The sequence below is a fragment of the Carcharodon carcharias genome, chromosome 22, assembly GCF_017639515.1.
Source record: "Carcharodon carcharias isolate sCarCar2 chromosome 22, sCarCar2.pri, whole genome shotgun sequence".
NCBI lineage: Eukaryota > Metazoa > Chordata > Chondrichthyes > Lamniformes > Lamnidae > Carcharodon > Carcharodon carcharias.
The window spans coordinates 57,244,715-57,267,634 of NC_054488.1; the positions used below are offsets into that span (position 1 = coordinate 57,244,715).

Below are 22,920 nucleotides of genomic sequence, written 5' to 3' on the forward strand. Positions count from 1 at the left end.
CACTCTTGGCCTCTCTGAGGCTCAATCAGACTGTTTACAAACCTAGTACCTAGTCATTCAGGCCCTTTAAAGTTTCAATAGCTGAACTGCAAGCACTTGAAACCTCTATCTTGTGAAAATAAACTTTGCCAAATTGACAGCATAGATCAGTGAGCCAGCTGTCAACATTTTCTCTGGGACTCAAGTGATTCAACAGACTAATGGATTTCTGGGTTCTCAGCCAAGCCTCATTCTTGGCTGATAGCTCAGGCATCCATTTAAGAAAGTGGAAAGTTATCAATGACAGACTTTTTTTAAAAGCTTTTTTTCAAACATATCCTACTGTCACCATAGGGTTCATGGGTTCTATACAGTGTATAGTCAATGAATAGGCATGGAAGTGCCATAGCTGGGCATAAAGGGCCACATGGGGTGGGTGGAGGGCAAACTTTGGCATGGGGGGGCCATAGAGGGTGGATAGGGGAGCATACCTTGGCATGGGGGGCCACAGAGGGTGGATAGGAGAGCATACCTTGGCATGGGGGGCCACAGAGGGTGGATAGGGGAGCATACCTTGGCATGGGGGGGATGGAGGCATAGGTTGGCATGGGGGCATAGGGAGGACCTTTTGAATCGACCTTTTAAAAGGTCCCCCATGCAGACCATGGTTTACAACACCTCCGAGGTGCCATGAACCTCGATTCTTTGAAATGCTGCCCTGACTCCATGAAAATTGCGGAGGACTAGGACATGTCTATTCTGGAGTCGGCTGGGTCTGGAGTGCAAAGTGCAGGCTCGTGACCCAAACCAGCCCGGACCCTTAAAAGGCTCTCCCAAAAATCTGAAACCCTAGGAATGGGGTCAGGAATCCCAGAATCAAGTCCTAGCCGCCGTTTTTAAAGGGCTCACAAGTCATCCTGACTCAGTGAAAGTCCAGCCCTATTTCTCTTCACAACATATGCCATGGATATACAGATCAAGCAGTGGAAGTAAAAACTCTGAAATCATTTAAGAAACAACTGGATACTGCAGTTGGGGGATATTAGGATATTTCAATTGAGCTTCATTTATAATAAATCTGTGACACTGTGATAGGAAGCTGAGATCTTATAGCAAGCTGTCATTTACTAGATCAGAAAAAAGCTAGCAATGTCAGCGTCATCTCTTGCTTTCACTATTCCAAGCCAGGAGAGCACTGCTGCTCTCAATGAGACTTGAGAATTCTAAAGGTTATTCACTGCAAACAATGGAAATAATTACATCAGAGCAACATGCACATGGTGGGTGCTGCAGGGGGACAAAAATGCCCTGCTTTCTGAAGGCGAGTAATTTCTCGAATCACATCTGAGTGGAATACTTTATCACTTTTCAGAACTGTGTGAAGTCACAGATATAAGAGCTTGGTGGCCATTCAGAATGGCATTTCCTCTCAGCAAAATCACTTTTTACTGAAATTCCTCTCAACATTTCTTTCTGCATGAGTTGATTTCCTGAAACAAAGTACTGCTTCTTTTCCACAAGGCGTAATACGAAGGTCCAAATATGTCAGGATATATTCCACTTCCCTTCAGAAAATGGTTTACAGTTCTGCTAAGTTTAAAAAAAACTTATTTTTGATACCAGACAGCTAACAGTAATTAAAATCAGCTGCAGAATTAAAAGAGTATGTTGTGTTGGTGTAAATATTAGACTATAGAATAAAAGAACTAACACTTGTTCTTATTTTAGAGGAAAACAATATTTTAATTCAAATGTTTTATATATTTTTCTCCACTTTAACATTTAATCACTGTTCTTGGCCACCCCCTTCCCCACTACTGCTAGCAGCCAAAACTTAGACTCTTTATCAGCAAACACTTCATGCTACGCTGACATTATTGAAATTAGGTCTAAGGACCAATATATGGATAACCCCTTGGCTTCACCATTCAGGCATGTGTGGAAGTTTGGTGAGGAGACTTGAAATACATTCCCCGTGTGTCTAAAAATGGGTCCTTCCTACTGTTTTGGAACAAATTGTTGGGTCATGTGTACCTAACTTTATGGGCTGAATTTTACATGTCCCTGGTGGGTTTGCATCTTGTCTGGGGTGGGGGGCACGAAAATGGGGTGGGTGCCTACACCCTCATAATACAGGGGAGCGGAGGGGAGCTGAAATCGGCAGCCTGACCACCATATTTAAATGAACAATTAAAGGTCAATTAGGCTTATTATCAAGCCAACTGACCCTGATAATATGCTGCCTATGCCATAAAACGTTTGGCGTGAGCAGCAGGGTGGGAGTGGGAAGTCTATTTTTTTAGCTCATGCTTAAAGGGCGTGTGGGGGGGGGTGTTGCTCTTCGGGGGCTGTTCTTTGCTGATTGTAGCCCCCCCCCCCCCACCCCCCCACCCCCCCGCACCGGGTTGAACCCTGCTTTCCTTCCTATCCACTCCCTCCCTTAAATCCACACCCTCCCCTTGCCACTGCCCCTCTCACTAACCTACCCAAACCCTTCGGGCCCAAGTCCCCAGACTTACCTGTTTCAGGGATCTAAGGCCGTGGGGTCCTTTCTTCTCCAGCAGACCTGGCAGCGACCACTGATGTTTCCCTGGCACTGCCAGGATTGATAGAGCTGATGGCCAATTGGTTTGGCTGACAGCTCCAGAGGGATGGTAGTCCACCCCACTCAACCCTCCTTAGTACCCCCACCCCCGCACTTTATGGCTGTGGGGTGGGTTGGCGTGTAGCGTGTTGGCTCTGTGTCAACTGATGTTGCACTATAAAGCTAATCAGGTATTTTTGAACTGTAGTCACTGTTGTAATGTAGGAAATGTGGCAGGCACTTTGCACTCGGCAAACTCCTACAAAAAGCAATACAATAATAACCAGATAATCTGTTATTGTGATGTTGATGGAGGGATAAACATTGGTGGGGACACCAGGGAAACTCCCCTGCTCTTTTCTGAAATAGCGCCATCTACCGCGCAGGCAGATTGGGCCTCAGTTTAACACCTCATCCAAAAGATGGCACCTCCAACAGCACAGTGCAAGCAGTGGCATAGTGGTATTGTCACTGGACTAGTAATCATGAGACCCAGGGAATGCTCCTGGGACCTGGGTTCAAAGCCCGTCATGGTAGATGGTGGAATTTGAATTCAATAAAATCTGGAGTTAAAAGTCTAATTATGACAATGAAACCATTGTTGATTGTTCTAATCTGGCTCACTAATGTCTTTACATGGTCTGGTCTACGTGCGACTCCAGATCCACAGCAATGTGGTTGACTCTGGAGTGCCCAGAACCTACACCACTTGGACTGCAGCGGTTCAAAAAGGTGGCTCACCACTACCTTCTCAAGGGCAATTAGGGATGGGCAATAAATGCTGGCCTAACCAGCAATACCCACATCCCATGAATGAAAAGTGACCTCTATGTACTGCACTGGAGTGTCAGCCTTGATTTTTGTGCTCAAGCCCTGGAGTGGGAACTTTGTGATTTAGAAAAAACTGTGCTACCAGCTAAGCCAAAAGCAAAAGTGGGTTGCAGATTCACTGTTGGACAGCATGCTGCAGGAAGTCCTGCAACAAAGTGTTCTATACAAAGTAAAGGGCTAGCCAGGCTTCAACTTTTTGCATAGGCTTTCCTGTTTAACACAGGTACCACACATCTGGAACACTACTCAGGTGCTCCAGGTGCAGTGTAGGCTTTTCTCCTCATATGAATAGGAACAGGAACCTTATTGACCCTTGTGCACAGTGTAATTGACAGTACTTGTGAACCACATAATGGAGGACTGTATGTTGAGTAGACCTTAGTGGCTGATTGCGAATCATTCATGGTTACCTCACACTGTTCTGCTCTGGGCACCACAGACAGCATTATAAACCACTATGACATATGTTGAATCTACAAAGCCTGTCAATTGTGATATATTTTATTAATAGATTAATGTACCGTTTTTTTGTTCCTTTCAAGGAGAAAGCAAATTAAATTTGTTGAAAATGTTTTGCATCAAGGAATAGGCATTGGGTAGTTGTCAAGCTTTGAAAGAAATTTCTGAAATATATATATATATAGCTTGATTTTTAAACTGCTTAATGTACTTATTTGAAAGTCATTTTTCTTATACAACCTTTTACGTCAACATTTTACTGCCAAAGGGTCTATCAAATAGAATGCAATGACAGATCGTGTTTGCTGAAACATAAATGAAGATTTTTCCTTTTTCTCTGCCTTTAGTACTATGTAAAGATTGACAATGTGGCAGACAAGAAATCCAATTAATCATTATATATATGAATCAGGCATATTTAGTTACAACTGTAAGGTCTCTTGCACCTTGCTGTAGTTATCACAGCCAAGAAAATACTGCAATAATCTCATGTTCTTTAAACAGCAAATCCCTCCACTCAAGAGCAGAGCTGTGAAATCTAATTGTTTTAAATTAAGAGTTAACAGCAGGTCAGAGGTCTCAAGAAGATATGCAAGCTGACCAGCGGAAATTAATGTTGCAACTAAACTGCTATCTCTATTATATATCACAGTTAGTTCCATGTCACATCAATCCTTTCGGCACAGCCTTCCTTGAAATCTATTTCAGTATATTTGCTATTCCTGCAATTTGAAAAGTTCAATCACCTTAAATTAAGTTATTTTAAAGGACTGATTTGCACATTTTATTGTCTTTTTGGTAAGATTCAAGTCCACATTCATCTTTTTATGGAATTTGTCACCTCAGGATGGCTTCAAATGTGGAAATTGCATCTCCTCCCACACCATACAATTATACAAAATATCTCAGGAAGAAAATGGTTACCATTGGAAACTATAGCATGTTCGACCAATTAAAGAATGCAAACAAGCACAGATGTGCAACATGGCCTTTGGAACATGGGAACAAGAGTAGACCCCTGAGCCTGTTCCGCCATTCAGTTAGATCATGGTTGATCTGAATATAGCCATGTTTTATAAATCTAAATATATCTTACTGCCATAGTTAAAGACACTGATGGAGATCCTGGCAGTTCAGACTCAGATTGACATTACTGTATGAGAATACAGAGTTGAATCGATTCAATTTTTAAAGTTCATTGGAAGGGCTAAGATGACTGCAATTAAGTCAGATACTGCCATGTTAAGAATGTAAGTAAATATCATATATCACGTACCAGGAAGAGAATGGTAAATTGTAAGTGATGCAGCAGATTTCTGTACTAATTTGTTACACCAAGGTACAATAGGGCACAATACTCCTCCATTCTCTATATTTCATGCACCGAACTTTGGTTGTATTAATTCAGAGAAGCAGAATGTTGGCCAAAGACTCATGAAAATGGAGGGAAGAAAAATCAGTCTTTCCACCCAGGCCCACTACTTACAGACAATATGACAACCTATTTCAGAATAGCATTGGCAGCTGCCTATTGGCAGGACACCTGCTTGCCCTTTCAACCAGAAGATACTGTGTAACATGGAAATGAAACTAAACCAAAAATAAATGGAAAGGGACTAAATAGTTAAAAGAACAAAGATTGCACCTAATAAACAGGTTCAGCACAGTTCCCACCAATTTCAGTTGTTATATTCCATTCTCTTACAAGCATATAAAAGAGTCCTTATATTTGTCCTTTTAAAAATAGATACTTTCTTTTGTAATTTGGTTTTCATTTCACAAGTATTGCAATGGAATTAATTAGTATTTTGTTCAAATAACTAATGGGAGAGGCAAGAGTTATAAAATATGAAATGCTATAGTGCTTTGAATTAATTCTAAACATAAATATATATTATGGCAACAGAAGACTAGAGCTAATATTATTTTAATTATCAATATTGCAGTCTGCATTTACCTGTTGAGGTAAACTCTCTTCTCTGTATACTGGCCCTTGCCATGTGTAGGATCCTCATAAGGTTCATTCTGCACTACCTCCACACCCTCTCCTCTGTCACTCTGCTCATGGCTGTGCTTGCTGATCATGTACAGCTGTCCAATTCTGTACTGGAAAACAACACAAAGAAATTTATTCAACCAACAGAATAAGTTTCTATGGTGGAAATGGGCAGAGAAATATAAAATATATCAAACACTAAAAAAATGAAGTCAGTCTAACAAACAAAAATAAAGGGGTTATTTTGAAACTGGGTGTAAAACATGCAATAATAAAGCAGTCGCTTCTCTTACATTCATCCGATTTTCAAGAAAAAGAAAAGCAATCAGACATTATTTAATTTTTTGATCTATTCTAATCATTATTCCTCAGTTAAGAGGGTAGTTAGGTGGCCTGAACCAATGTGAGGAATTGTCGATGTTTGCCTGAAATGGGCGAGAGGTCAGAAGATTGGCAGCACCACCCACCCAAAAGCCGACATCAGGAGACCTAAAATATTACTAGGTTCATTTAATCCCTGTTTAAATGCAATCAACAAAATTGCAGGCATTTAATGAGTGCACAACTGAAATTCGCAAGTTGAGAGAGGGTGGGAAATCTTGAGCCAGCCAGGAAGCCAGTTGGGCAAGGGAGGTGGGTAGGTGTCACAGGGCAGCTGTTTTCATTGAGGGCCGAATGCGGGCAAGCACCAGGCTGCAGTATTTTTCTGAGATCAGCGGGAGGCCTAATGCTCCGCCTGACCCCAGAAAATAAAGTTAGAAAACGATTTGGGGCCCTCTTCTGGATTAGTCACCTTTGTTGATTTAGCTGCTGACTACCTAGTACTGATGGGCATATGCGCATGGTACATACAGCACCCATTTATATGTTAAAATTGCAATTGGGGTCCTGCAATGTTGGAGGAACCCAATTGCTTTGTTGAACAGTCTCACATTTCTTTTGGATGGGCATGATGTTTCTCTATTTACAGGCCTTGGGCATCCAAGGGGCAGCTGAAGCCACCTCTCCACCCACCTAAGTTTCAACAGCTGTTCCTTAGTTGGAAATTGCTTCCTATGACTTTACTGAGAATGATCCATTACTGCTTGCTGTTGTGCGTTGGTAGGTCATTGTAATTCTCATGCTAAGTTTCTCACTGTTCTTGTGGGGATACTTATCACTGCTCATCACCTCTTCCTTACTCACACCTTGATGAGATTGCAAATTCTCAGTAAAACTCATGTCCTCTTACTCCATGATGCAATTTATAAGTTCACCAACCCACTGCACCAATGGTTGCTATTAAGACAAGGGTTTAGCTCTTTAAAAAGATTGCTGTGTTACTCCTCCACCAAAATCTAAACAAAAATTATTCAACAGCAACTGATACACTGAAGAGAAGTTTTATAGATCAAAGTTCCAGATTGTGTATTTTGAATATAGTCTTCCAATCTATTTTGCCTTTTAGATTTACTGAGGTTTGTGGCAGGAGTTCATATCTTGTGCTCCTGCATATAAGTATGTACCATACTCTACTGCTGTAATATCTTGATCTTTGGACATTCAGGTTTTTCTTTAAGTGAGCTTCGCCCTTTCACATAGATCAGTGAGACAGTCTTTTTGACATAGATAAACGAGGTGAGATGAATTTTAGCATGTGAAGTGACAAGGGGAATCAGACACTTATGTGAGGGAGCATCCACCCTCACGCCTTCTCCTCCCTCCCAGAAACATGATAGGGTCCCCCTTGTCCTCACTTATCACCCCCCCAGCCTCCGCATTCAAAGGATCATCCTCCGCCATTTCCGCCAACTCCAGCATGATGCCACCACCAAACACATCTTCCCTTCACCCCCCTTATCGGTATTCCGTAGGGATTGCTCCCTCCGGGACACCCTGGTCCACTCCTCCATCACCCCCTACTCCTCAACCCCCTCCAATGGCACCACCCCATGCCCACGCAAAAGATGCAACACCTGCCCCTTCACTTCCTCTCTCCTCACCGTCCAAGGGCCCAAACACTCCTTTCAAGTGAAGCAGCATTTCACTTGCATTTCCCCCAACTTAGTCTACTGCATTCGTTGCTCCCAATATGGTCTCCTCTACATTGGAGAGACCAAATGTAAACTGGGCGACCGCTTTGCAGAACACCTGCGGTCTGTCCGCAAGAATGACCCAAACCTCCCTGTCGCTTGCCATTTTAACACTCCACCCTGCTCTCTTGCCCACATGTCTGTCCTTGGCTTGCTGCATTGTTCCAGTGAAGCCCAACGCAAACTGGAGGAACAACACCTCATCTTCCGACTAGGCACTTTACAGTCTTCCGGACTGAATATTGAATTCAACAACTTTAGGTCGTGAGCTCCCCCCTCCCCCATCCCCATCCCCTTTCTGTTTCCCCCTCCCTTTTTTTTTCCAATAAATTATATAGATTTTTCTTTTCCCACTATTTCCATTATTTTTAAATATTTTAAAATCTTTTATGCTCTCCCCACCCCGACTAGAGCTATACCTTGAGTGCCCTACCATCCATTCTTAATTAGCACATTCGTTTAGATAATATCAGCAACTTTAACACCTATGTGTTCTTTTATTCTATTGTTGTTGACATCTTTTGATGATCTGCTTCTATCACTGTTTGTTTGTCCCTACAACCACACCCCCCCCCACTTCTCTCTCTCTCTCTCTCTCCGCCCCCACCCCCCACACACCTTAAACCAGCTTATATTTCAACTCTTTCTTGGACTCGAACTCAAGTTCTGTCGAAGGGTCATGAGGACTCGAAACGTCAACTCTTTTCTTCTCCGCCGACGCTGCCAGACCTGCTGAGTTTTTCCAGGTAATTCTGTTTTTGTTTTGGATTTCCAGCATCCGCAGTTTTTTTGTTTTTACTTATGTGAGGGAAATTGACACTGCGACATTCACTAAGGTGTGAATACCAAGGGGAGATGGGCATTGTGATGCAAGGCAATGAGAAGTCACAGCATGTGCGAAAAGAGAGATGAGTTTATTTGTTACATATATGTTTAATCCAATAATATAAAGTATTATAATATGTTCTTCATGGTTTTACATAGTTCTCTAATTGTGTTTCACAGCACTTACATTTAGAACATTTTAGATAAATAGTTGCTTAGTAGTGTAGAACTTGAATATTGCTCAAAAGGAAGACATGTTGCCAAAGCTTTTCATCTTACACTTACCAGGATGAACACAAGAATGTGAAATTTCAAACGATCACAACAATTTATATTACAGGAGAAAAAGGTGCTGGTTGGTTGACAAGTCAATTTTGACTGGACGAGGCATTGCTATGGTGAAACTACAGGTTCTCCAAGCTCCCAGGTAATTCAAGAAAGGTGCAAAGCTTGTACAGGTCTATGTATGTGAATATATGTTGCTTCTAGCAAGCATAAATGAGTCACATTATGAGCTCGACTGATTATCTTAAATTGGTTGTTAGTTTAGTTGTTAGCACACTTTGGATTATTCAGCAAGTGCTGCCAATTGGGAATGTTGCGATCACTTGAAATTTGACATTCTTTCATTTGTCCTGATGAGAAATGCTTCAGCAATATTCAAGTTTTTTTTATATTTTAAAACAACTGTGCACTTTGAAGACAGGAACGTTCTCCTAGCATCCACATGGCTATAACTTAACAGGAAAGGGAATTTGTGCTCCGTTGTGTTTCTGCCAAGGCTCATTTATCACAGAAGAGGCCAAACAACACTCTGAAAGTCAAAGCCAATCTCTGTAAATTTAGGAATTTCTAAGAAATAATTGGGACTTAAAAGCCTGGGGTTCAATAGCAGTTCTCTTAGACTTCAGTATTTGTCAAAGAAATTTTACCTCAAGTACAGTTGTTTTTATTGTTTCTGTTACCATGGCAAAATAAGCCTTCAGTTCTGTCTTCACAGAAGGTTCTGTCAGTCAATCAGTTAGTTAAGAGTATTTAAGTTGATTGTCAGAGTTTCTGCTATAAAACTATAAAACAGAGTGGCAATGTGTGAAGAAAATGTATTTGGATAACATCCGGCCATCAACAAACCCTACGTCAATTTTTGTTGTAGCATTTTCCAATATTTGTCGAAGTACTTAGATATTTTCAAGCTAAATTTCACGGTTGCAAATATTCCCGATTTTAAGTACTTTCGATAGACCCCAAGGAATACAATAATAGCCCAAGAAATTAAGCACTGTTATGCCAATTACACAGGGGTGATTTAAGAAGTGACACATTAATTTATAACTGAAAAGAAAAATTTTAGAAAAATCAAAGTAATTCCTCATATCCCTGAATTCCCAAAGTCTACCATGTTGTGTGGCAGTGTTAAATAGATTGGATCTTTGATTATTTGTCCCTTCTTTTTGATAAGTATTTCATCTGTGCCCAAACAGTCGTGATATTTTGTATATTAAAGGTAATTTATAAAGGCAAATCGCAGCTGTTAATTTATTCTTTCATGGGATGTGTGTCAGCATTTAAAAGCAAAAAACTGCAGATGCTGGAAATCCAAAACAAAAACAGAAACAGAGCCTTTGTTTTGTGTCAGCATTTATTGCCCACCCCTAATTGCCGTTGAACTGAGTGGCTTGCTAAGCTAGCAACTGCTGGGGCAGTTAAGAGTCAACCACATTATTCTGGATCTGGACTCTCATATAGAGCAAACCAGGTAAGGACAGCAGATTTCCTTTCCTAAAGGAAATTAGTGAACCAAATGGATTTTTATGACAATCAATGATAATTTCTATATGATATATTAGCTTTCAATTCCAGATTTTATTCATTGAATTTAAATTTCACCAGCTGACATTGTGGGATTTGAACCCATACGTCCTAAGCATTAGTCCGGGCCTCTAAATTATGAGTCCAGTGTCATTACTATTGTGCCACCATCTCCACTGTTGATGGCACTGATGATGCTAGTGCCCATAAATTCCATATATGTACTAACTTATACGCTCCTATGAAGCCAGACATCTGAAGGAGCCACGAACTTACTGAATTGGCAGAAATAAACTCTACTTTCACCACAGTTAACACAGTTCATGGAGCTTTAGTTTGCTGAACAATGAGATATCCAGAACAGTATTCAAAAGTTTTCTGGTTCATGAAACTATCTTGCACTTAGCATAATGGAATACCATGTTGGTATTTAAGTCAGGACATAAATATTTCTGTTATAATGGAACAAATAAAACCAGCCTGAGTATGATGATAATGCTCTTAAATGTATCACCTTTCAATTTTTAAATTCATTTTTATGGGATGTGGGCATCACTGGCTAGGCCAGCATTTATTGCCCATCCCAAATGCCCTTGAGAAGTTGGCAGTGAGCTGCCTTCTTGAACTGCTGCAGTACATGTGATGGTCCACCCAAAGTACTTTTAGGGAGGGTGTTCCAGGATTTTGGTCCTTTGCTGAATACAGTCAGTAATGGTGGGCAACACATTGCATTTGATCATGGTGTATGAAGATGTCAAAGATGACAATTGAACAAAATGAACAACTGAAGGAATAATGCATAAAATAAATTCAGTGGACAAATTGGTCACTCCCGTAAATTTTCATATGTCTCACAGAGTCGTGTGACAGAAGTTAAGAAGTTGTTTTTTTGCCTAGCCTTTTTGTCCAGGTTATGATGATGGAAAAGCCTTCAAAAGGGAAGACCAATGATGAGGTCCTGACATGCACCATCTTCAAAACTGCTGAAACTTGGCAGCAAAGGATGGCCACAGAACAGCACCTGGTTCGTATCTCTTGGCCCGTAAACCTTACTCCACAACAAGGATAAATATTCCCATAGCCTCCATTAAGTGCGTCATACAATACAGTAAAGTTTGTATTTTAAAAACTGAATATTTTGCTGTCATCGTGCCTTTTCTAACTCTGCCTGTAATTAAGATTAAGCTTTTGTCCTAGAACAAAAAAAACATTTTGCAGGTTAAGTTATTTGTGCAGTAAGCTGCAGCAAGGATGGTTTTAAATATTTATTTTGTAAATTATTAATACAAGGACTTATGTGCCTAGGCATCACTTTTTCTATAATTCATAGTTTATTAGATTTATTAGATGAACATTACATTAAACACTATAATGCTATTATCCAAATTATTAATGCTTATTTTTCTAATATCATTAATAAATTATGTATTATGATCAATACCCTCTTACCTTCTTTGTATCAACAGTGCTGCTTTTCTGATTGCCTTTGCAGAGAAAGCTTGAATCTAGTATTTTAATTAACACATTGGTTTTCTTCTCAAAATAACATATCAAATTATAGGATGAGAAAAGCCCATTGAGTCCAAGAAATCATAGATATTTTGTACTCTTGGCCCTTCATCAACTTACTTTCTCTCCTGCAAAGGCAAGTAGGTGCAGATAACCTTTATAAGAAAATGAAAGCTCAACGTGTCTTGCTAACCAGAAAAATGCTTACGTAAAGTTACAGGGCTAAAAATCCAGTTGCATAGTATCAAGGTTTTGTGCTATGGGTGCTGTTAATGTCCAAAATGGGTCTATACCATGGTTGGGATCCTGTGCCTACCCCATGGCAAGTTTGGTGGCGGGGGCATTTAATTAGGCAGGAGAGTGGCAGGTGGGGACCCCACCATCTTCCCACCTTCACCCTGATTAAGTCCGTGGTGGGAAGTCCCCTGGATGGCCTTCCCGCCCCACTACCAATTGAGGCCTTTAAGTGTGCAATTAATACCCACTTAAGGTCCACATCCCAACGCTGCTGGTATTAATCCGGTGGCTGGCAGAGGGGCTTGGCATGTGAGGAGCATGACAAGCAAACCCTGGCATTTTTCCTTGCAGGATCCTGAGGGGGTTCCCTCGTTCAAAGGCATAGTGCTTTATCAAGGGATCAGGCATTGGGAAGCAGGGGAACGCTGGAAGCCACACCATTGCCCTTGCTGCTGACCCCTCTCCTGACCCCCACAAGATTTTGCCCTGTGAAAGCTGGTATAATACCCACTCAATGCTGAGGATTGAGGAGGGACCCAGGCTCAGGTAGGTCATGGCATGAAGGGGGTTGCAGGGTTGGGGTTGTGGAGGAGGGTGGTTGGCAGCAAGGGCACGGGGTGGCTCTCAGTGGGTATCTGCACAACACTGATATCTGGAATTTTCTGTCAGAATACCTTGCTTCTCCAAAGCCTTTAGAAAAGAAGCATATTATCTAAATGATGATTGCAGAGCTCTGAGATGCAGAGGGATCTGAGTGTCCTAGTATATGAATCGCAAAAGATTGGTATGCAGGTGCAGCAAGTAATAAGCAAAGCTAATAGAATGTTATTGTTTTTGCAAGGGGAATTAAATACACTAGTAGGGAGGTTATGCTTCAATTATACAGGGCATTGGTGAGGCCACATCTGGGGTACTGTGTATTGTTTGGTCACCTTCTTTAAGGAAAGATGTCAATGCGTTGGAAGCAGTTCAGAGAAGGTTGACTAGATTAATACCTGGAATTGGCAGGTTGTTTTATGAGGAAAGGCTGGACAAACTAAGCTTGTATCCACCCACTGGAGATTAGAAGAGTAAGGGGGTGACTTGATTGAAACGTATAAGATGTCAAGGGGGCTTGACATAGTCGATGTGGAAAGCATGTTTCCTCTTGTAGGAGAATCTAAAACTAGGGGTTACTGTTTAAAAATAAGGGATCGTCCATTTAAAACAGAGATGACGATTTTTTTCTCTTAGGTTTGAGAGACTTTGGAATTCTGTTCCTCAAAACGTGGCTGATGCAGCGTCTTTGAGTATCTTTAAGGTAGAGGTAGGTAGCTTTTTGATAAATAAGGTATGTGAAAGGTTATTGAGGGGAGGTAGAGTGTGCAGTTCAGGTTAAAATTAGATCAGCCATGATCTTTTTGAATGGTGAAGCAGGCTCGAGAGGCTGAGTAGCCTACTACTGCTCCTAATTTGTATATAGGCTACATTCCCCCAACTTAGTCTACTGCATTCGTTGCTCCCAATGTGGTCTCCTCTACATTGGAGAGACCAAACGTAAACTGGGCGACCGCTTTGCAGAACACCTGCGGTCTGTCCGCAAGAATGACCCAAACCTCCCTGTCGCTTGCCATTTTAACACTCCACCCTGCTCTCTTGCCCACATGTCTGTCCTTGGCTTGCTGCATTGTTCCAGTGAAGCCCAACGCAAACTGGAGGAACAACACCTCATCTTCCGACTAGGGACTTTACAGCCTTCCGGACTGAATATTGAATTCAACAACTTTAGGTCGTGAGTCTCCTCCCCCATCCCCACCCCCTTTCTGTTTCCCCCTTCTTTTTTTTCCCAATAAATTATAAAGATTTTCCTTTTCCCACCTATTTCCATTATATAAAATAAAAAAAAAACCCACTAGAGCTATACCTTGAGTGCCCTACCATCCATTCTTAATTAGCACATTCGTTTAGATAATATCACCAACTTTAACTTTAACACCTATGTGTTCTATTGTACTATTGTTGTTGACATCTTTTGATGATCTGCTTCTATCACTGCTTGTTTGTCGCTACAACCACACCAACCCCCTCCACCTCTCTGTCTCTCTATCTCTCCGCCCCCCACACACACACCTTAAACCAGCTTATATTTCAGCTCTTTCCTGGACTCGAACTCAAGTTCTGTCGAAGGGTCATGAGGACTCGAAACGTCAACTCTTTTCTTCTCCGCCGATGCTGCCAGACCTGCTGAGTTTTTCCAGGTAATTCTGTTTTTGTTTTACATTTTAACAGTCTTTGCCGATAGCCCTGGTATTGAAATCAATATACTGATGTGAAGTTGCTATTCTTGCACACTAGTTACCCACTAAACATGCCAGACAAACCAGAGGTGGTGCATTCAGGAGTAAGAGATCAGTGATAATTACTGACAAACCATCTCTCAGACCCGGAAAATTTAATTTTAAAAGTGCAGAATCTCATTCCTTCAGAATTTAGTTAGTCTGGGAGAGTTAAAAAAAATCTTTTTTTTCCCCTTTATCTCTTAATCCCAACTTTCTTTCCCAATCTGTATTTCACGTTTGGTGCATGATTTAAATGGAATTTATACTTCTGTATGTCTCATTAAGATTTCTTCTATCTGATTGAAGAGCCACACTGTCCTGCTCACAAACACCACAGATTCCGTTGAGAGCTCTGAGCTGGTTCAAATGCCTGATGGGAGCAGGTTTCCGCTCAGAAGCCCACAAAGAGTCTGTGGGTAGCCGTTAGTGTTGTGAACACTTTCTTTGCCACTTACTGTAAAATCTGGGCCCGTAATGGAAACTGCAGATAATCCAGCTCACAGTACTGGGGGTAATGTATTAGCACGGATTGAGGATTGGTTAACACACAGAAAACAGACCGTCGGGATTATTGGGTCCTTTTCAGGTTGGAAAGGCATAACTAGTAGAGTGCCACATGTATCAGTCTGAGGGCCTCAATTATTTACCATCTATATTAATGACTTGGAGGAGGGGGCAGAGTGTAATGTATCCAAATTTGCTTAAGATACAAAAATAGGTGGGAAGGCATGTTTTGATGAGGACATAGGAATCTGCAAGGGGATAATAGATAGGTTGAGTGAGTGGGCAAAAACTTGGCAGATGGAGTTTAACGTAGGAAAGTGTGAGGTCATGCACTTTGGTAGGAAGAATCAAAAGGCAGGCTATTATTTAAATGGAGAGAGACTCCCAAAAAGTGCAGCACAGAGGGATCTGGGTGTTCTTGTGCATGAAGCACAAGAAGTTAGCATGCAGGTGCAGCAAGTAATTAAGAAGGCAAATGGAATTTTGGCCTGTATTGCTATGGGGTTGGAGGTTAAAAATAGGAAACTCTTGTTACAACTGTACAGGGTGTTGATGAGGCCATATCTGGACTCTGTGTACATTTTTGGTCCCTGTATTTAAGAAAGGAAGCATTGGAGACAGTTCAAAAAAGATTCACTAGGCTGATTCCTGGGATGAAAGGGTTGACTTATCAAGGACAGCTAAACAGGTTAGGCCTTTATTCATTAGAGTTAGAAGAATGAAGAGTGATCTTATTGAAACGTACAAGATACTGAGTGGGCTTAACAGGGTATATGCTGAGGTGATGTTTCCACTGGTGGGGGAATCTCAAACTAGGGAACATAGTTACAAAATAAGGGGACATTCATTTAAAACTGAGATGCGAAGGAATTTCTTCTCTGAGGGTAGTGAATGTCTGGAATTCTCTACCCCAGTGAGTTGTGGAGGCTAGATCACTGAAACTATTTAAAGAGGGGGTAGATAGATTTTTGAAATATCAGGGAGTTGAGGGCTAAGAGGAGCTGGCAGGAAAGAGGAGTTGAGGCTTGGGGCAGATCAGCCATGATCTTATTGAATGGCAGGGCAGGCTTGAGGGGCCGAATGGCCACCTCCTGTGATTTCTTATGTTCTTATGGTCTATGGGCAATAGATTGGTCCACTTTATATTTAGAATTAACAGTGAGCATAAGAGTCTTTGTTACATTTAATTGTGACACATTCAGGTTACCACTTCTCAGGATTAATTTCACCACATTCTATGATTTAGATCCTTGTTCATCTCTGCACACATAAAGCGGGGTAAGAAATATTAAACAAGTTTTCACCTCATCATGCCTTTTTGTAAATCATTGTTAATTTGTATATAGTTATTATTTATATATATTTAATCATCGCTAGATTGCTGAAAATATTTAAAGAGGAAGAAGATAGATTTTTGAAATATCAGGGAGTTGAGGGCTATGAGGAGCTGGCACAAAAGAGGAGTTGAGGCCTGGGGCAGACCAGACATGATCTTATTTAGTGTTGGGGCAGGCTTGAGGGGCCGAATGGCCTGCTCCTATTTCTTATGTTAAAATCTAATGCAGCCCTTGTTGTGTTGCTTTAAGGTCGGAAGCTTACGGTTATGAACACCCTATTCCCTCTCTGTTTGCCTGGACTAGTCCATAACATTCGGGCTGGACGTGCTTTCAGAAAATCATGGGAAGTTACCACACAGAAACAGGCCATATAGCTCATCCCATCAAACAAGCCACATAGCCTAATTCTGCTCCTTTGATCCCAAACCCCTTTTTTATTCTTCTTCAAGCAACTGTCACATTCCGTTTTAAAAGAAATTATGCATTCTATGTCTACAAAGGTTTGTGACAGAAGCTCACGTTCTAATCACCAATTCTAATTGGTGACAAAACTGAAGAAGTTGATAATTTAGTGGAATTGAAACAGACTGTGGTACAAGCCTGTTCAATGAGTCCTGGAAAAGTGTGTTTTGGGAAATTGTTCTTTGTGTGTAGGTGTGTGTGTGCACAAGCACACCCCCTCCCCCTCTCTTTTTCAGTGACACAGCTTTCAGCCATAATAACTCTACACCCTGGAACTCATTTTGTAAATTCTCTATTGCATTACATTTCTGGTCACTTTCAAAAGTCTCTTCAAAAACTCTTCAGTTAACCACACTTCTTTAAATTTCTTTTAAGCTTATTTAATTTTTCTTCACTGTCCATTTCCCCTTTTTTATAAATTACTTGTCATGAGCGCTGAAATTTATAAGATGTTTTGCAACATATCTTTAACTCAAAGTAAAACAGAGAATTCCAGATAAACAACACAGCTCGGCGACATGCCCACATGATTCAGTTGCCATGGGGAGAGAAACTCAAACAGAAACCAACTGAAGTGGGGTGGCAATTTTAACACCTTCTCACAGTATCGCTCAGAAAAAGGACAGCTGTTGTTTGACACGCAGAAGCAAAGAAGCTACTTCTGTGGAAAAGCAGGATGTTCTTGAGAGCTCAGTTTCTGTTCAAAAGAAAGGGAACAGGACCGGGCTCTTCAAGATTTACGGCACGGAGAGTACCAAGGTGTGCCTTGCTGGTGGTAATTAAATCCAGGAACTTAAGCTGAGTGGAACAATTGTTGAAGGACACTGGAAGTTCCCACCTGTCATGGCAGGGAGTGAACCTCTGGCGAGCTGAGAGTCACTGTAGGACTGTTCCTGTAACATTACATATCATCCAGAAGCACTGCATTGCATAAAATTGTTTTATAATACATATTTCGGGTGTGTTGGTGAATGAGAAACTTACCTTTTCCTTTAGTTTGATGTACTAGTTGCCTACTAATGTTTGATCAATGTTGATTTTTAGTTTGTTTCTTACAGCAAAGGTCTTACTGGTGGACAAGATTTCACTTTTTATCTTCATTGCTCATTTAGAAATTCATCTCTTTTTAAAACTTATTGGTTTCTGCAGGGATCGTGACATTAAGATTTTCTGCTATTTTAAAGGTACTTTGTAAGTGCAAGTTGTTGTTGTTGTCAAGCCTGAACAAGAATTTTGAATATCTGCATAGGTTGGTGCAACAGAATATTACAGCACAGAAATGGAAACATTATTTTTGTCCTTTCATGGAATGAGGTTGTGTCTTGGGCTACAGGAAGATATAGATGGGATGGTCAAATGGGCAGATAAGTGGCAGATGGAATTTAACCCTGAAAAGTGTGAGATGATACACATTGGAAGGAGTAATTTGACAAGGAAGTATTTAATGAACGGCATGACATTAGGAAGTTCTGAGGAATGAAGGGGCCTTGGCGTGTGTGTCCATAGATCTCTGAAGGCAGAGGGCCATGTTAGTGGGGTGGTGAAAAAAGCATATGGGACACTTGCCTTTATCAATCGAGGCATAGATTACAAAAGTAGGGAGGTCATGTTGGAGATGTATAGAACCTTGGTGAGGCCACAGCTGGAGTACTGTGTGCAGTTCTGGTCACCACATTATAGAAAGGATGTGATTGCACTGGAGGGGGTGCCGAGGAGATTCACCAGGATGTTGCCCAGGATGACACATTTAAGTCATGAAGAGAGGTTGGATAGACTTGGGTTGTTTTCGTTGGAGCAGAGAAGACTGAGGGGTGACCTGGTCGAGGTGTACAAGATTGAGGGGCAGAGACAGGGTGGATAGGGAGCAGCTGTTCCCTTTAGTTGAAGGGTCAAATCATGAGGGTACACAAGTTCAAGGTGAGGGGCAGGAGGTTTAGGGGGGATGTGAGGAAAAACCTTTTTTACCCAGAGAGTGGTGACAGTCTTGAATGTGCTGCTTGGGAGGGTGGTGGAGGCAGGTTGCCTCACATCCTTTAAAAAGTACCTGGATGAGCATTTGGCCCGTCATAACATTCAAGGCTCTGGGCTAAGTGCTGGTAAATGGGATTAGGTAGATAGGTCAGGTGTTTCTCAAGTGTTGGTGCAGACTCAATGGGCTGAAGGGCCTCTTCTGCAGTGTGTGACTCTGTGATTCCGAGTGTGTTGCTGGAAGGCAGCATTTGTTGCCCATCCCTAACTGCCCTTGAGAAGGTGATGATGAGCTGCCAGTCTATCGGGTGTAGGTAGACTGCACTGCTGTTAGGAATGGAGTTCCAGGTTTTTGTCCCAGTGACAAGGAACAGCAGTAAGTATCCAAGTCCAAATGGTGTGTGGCTTGGAGGGGAAGGTTCCCATGTGTCTGCTATCCTTGTCCTTCTACATGGTAGAGGTGGCGGGTTTGGAAGGTGTTGTCAAAGGAGGCTTTGCGAGTTGTTGCAGTGCATCTTGTATATGGTACACTGCTGTGACTGTGTGTTGGTGTGGATGGGGTGCCAAACAAGTGGGCTGCTTTGTCCTGTATGATGTTGATTTTCTTGAATGTTGTTGGAGCTGCACTCAGCTAGGCAAGTGGAGAGTATTCCATCACACTCCTGACTTGTGCCTAGTCGATGGCGAAGAAAGCAGCAACTCTGACAATGTAGCACTCCCTCTGTATTCCATTGGCATGTCCACCTTGATATTTGTACTTGATTCCTGAAGTGAGATTTGAACTCAGAACTTTCTGACTTAGAGGCGATAGTGCTGATAACTGAGCCATGACTTGGTCCATCAAAAATTGGAATACTTTCAATTTTGTTTGCCAATTATTCGCATCAACCACCTTCAAGTCCGATAATTCTCTGCACCTAATTTTGTTGTAACTCCTTCTGTTTATTCCAACAGTGTATCTTAATCTCAAGCTCAGAATTTTAAGTATGCTTTTAGTGTTATCTTTCAATTCTCATACTAGCCAGCCTTATGGGCTTTGTTAGTCAGGCTTACAATGGCATACAAAATTGAGTAGTTTGGTCATATAGACTCAATGCTGTAAACTACTGTAAACTATTTTACAATACTGTATGTACATACAATCAGATCAATGTAAGAACCGAATGCACTGGGCTATTCTCCGTACCATTTAATGGGGCACCACATTTTTAACTAGATGTTAAAATATTTTTATTCTTGCACTTTCTATTTATGTGCAAAAAATTGTTTTTCTTCACCATTTCTAGCAGGTAATATTTTCACCAACTGACACAGCTTTTTTACAAATAATCCATTGTTTCACAGAACTGTATTTTCAATTGTGAATAGGCCCTCGACTAAGATCAGTTAAAGTTTTGTACATCTGACTATTATAAACTTATACATTTTGCCTTTCAATGTTATTCTTAAAGGAAGTTGGTATTCTGGTGGGTACATATTCTAGTACATATTTCATTATGTTTTGCCTCACCTATGGCAATACCTAAAAAGAAAATCTCATCTGAACTGTCTTTCAAAAACCACATTAGAATAAGTTTTTCCTAATGCTTTTTAAAATATTTGTAGTAATTCTGAATAATTAATCAGAAATGGTTTGTACCGCTTATAAATGCATTTGTAATACCTAACATACCGATGTAGGTGAAGTATACCAAACAATATCACCTCAGTCAGATTATTCAGTCTTCGTGGAACTGCAAGCAAGTATCTACATATGAGTTTCAGAAAACGTGTCACTTTTTTGTTTCATAAAATTAGGGGGCGTGGTTCCTGCACATGAATAGATGCAACACTATAAACTCCTATCCTTGTAATTGCATCTATTGCATACTCCACTCTAAAAGTATGCCTGAAAATGAAGACCAGGATAGCCTCACCTTTGGTAATACCTAAAAAGAAAAGGATAGCAAAAGTATAACAGAATAAGAAAATAGAACAATACCAGCAACAATAACTGATTCCCTCGGTGCTCAGGAACCTTCCAACTATCTGTCAGCTATAACATTTCATAATGGAACCAACCATATCTGCCAAGGAACTATGCCCAAACTACTTTGTCCAAAAGTTTTTCGTTCAGTTAGCTGTTTACAATTTATTACCGCATTAAATAAAAAATCATCACGTAATATGGGGCTTGAGATGATAATGGTGAAATTAAGAATCCCATTAACTACCAACTGAGCTAGTCAGCATGTGTAGAAATTTGCTCCACAAAGCCTCTCCAACCTGGGTGACAGCTCCAGAACTCACTGCCCAAAACTTTTCAAACTTTTGCCCAACCGCCAGTTTAAGCAAGAAACTTTTGGACAGGTAGTTTTGGCACAGTTCTTTGTGGTCTTCAGACTTTTGAAACAACTTCTTAAAGTTTCACTTCACTGATGCTCCTGCCACCAGCTGACTGGAAAGCCATGAGGAATACTTGTGCATGTGCTAGTGGTCGCAGTATGGAACAAGTGCGTATGCACAACCATTCCTGCTGTCTTTTCTCCCAGCAACAGGAGTTAGTGTTCAGAAAAAGCTGAAGAGCTCAGTGCATACAGTCAATATAATCTAGCTGTGTATATATTATACAAGGCATCGCTAACCTTTTCTTTAATGAGAGCTACTTCTGGTTAATTAAAAATATCCCAAGCTACTAAAACATACATTGAAAATATATGGATTGATAAGGGTACATATTAAGCCAGGGATCTCCAACCCTGCTCCTGGAGAGCCCCAGTCAGCAGGTTTATAGGTCACCATTAAGACTTGGATCAATTTCATTGAAATCAATTAAGCAGATGATTTGTTAAAATAAGTAATTTAAAGATCATTCAGAACCAAAATATGATTGGGAATACCTGTAAATTGAGCTGTAAATGACCAGAGTTCTCTTAATTGAACAGATTACTTGCTTCATTAATCAATGGGTGTTCCCAGTCTTTAGAAATAGGTGACCTATAAGGCTAACTGGATTGGTGTTCTCCAGGACCAGAGTTGGAGGCCCCCAGTTGAATTATAAAAATACATATTTAAAAGGAAGAAAATTGATTCTTAACCATTATTTCAATGTGAAACCTGACACTGCATGGTGTCCACCAGTGCTGTGTAATCTGGTGTGTATCCTGAGAAGACAATTCTGATGGAGCCATTCAGATGCTCGCCGGTCAGACATGTTCGAAATTTGGATTTGACGAAGTTCATGTCGGAAAAGGCAGATTTGCAAAGATAGGTGGAACCAAACAGGGAAGCCACTTTCATTGCTGCTGTGTGGATGTTATCGTACTTCTCGGTATCCACGAGACTCCAGAAATTAAAAGCAGATTGCCTTGATTTCAAGTGAATGTCATTTTGAAGGCTGACAATCTCCATTTCCATGGTGACACAATCAAGGTTAAACAGCACACTAATTTGTTCAGAAATATGACTAACATCTACTTCCATGACACCACAGATTAAACAGACACACTTGTCTTTAATGCTTGAAAACAAAATTATTCTCCCACTCTTGATGGAAATAGTACAATTGTTTGCCTTTTATTTGGATGGACCTGCCTCTGCATTCATGATGTCAGCAAGGGTAGATTATTTATCCTGCTGCATGCTAGCTAGCAGGGTTGTACTAGTACAGATGGTCCTTGTCGTATGTCGATCCTCACTTATGGCAGGTCGCAATTGCCACCCACGTTATTACTGACGGTGGTTAGACCTGCACTTACATCATGACACTGACTCAGGCGCCAATGTCGTTTCCAAAAGTTGGCAAACTAGTTAGCTTGCAGCAGAAAAATAATTATATGACTTGAATCTTGTAATACTGTTGGTTATTTTTCCAAATCTTAATGCGAGCTACTCAGTGGCAGATGGCAAGCTACCAGTCACTTGTAATCAATGTGTTGGTGACCCCTGCATTATACCTATTCTACTGACACAGATTCACTCATCAAAAGAGTGGAAACCATCCCAAAGGGACTAAGTAATGCAACTAAACCATTGGACCTATATGATTGCT

At 41.0% G+C, this 22,920-nt stretch overlaps 1 protein-coding gene across 4 annotated transcripts in view; it reads right to left on the reverse strand.

Annotated features, from left to right (window-relative positions):
* LOC121293707 (cytoplasmic phosphatidylinositol transfer protein 1-like) overlaps window positions 1-22,920 on the reverse strand; it is a 322,349-nt gene that overhangs the window by 134,796 nt on the left and 164,633 nt on the right. For all 4 annotated transcript variants that reach the window (XM_041216893.1, XM_041216891.1, XM_041216892.1 and 1 more), the window contains one exon: window positions 5,811-5,959. In XM_041216893.1, coding sequence (XP_041072827.1) covers window positions 5,811-5,959 — 149 coding nt within the window. The remainder of the gene's footprint in view (window positions 1-5,810; window positions 5,960-22,920) is intronic.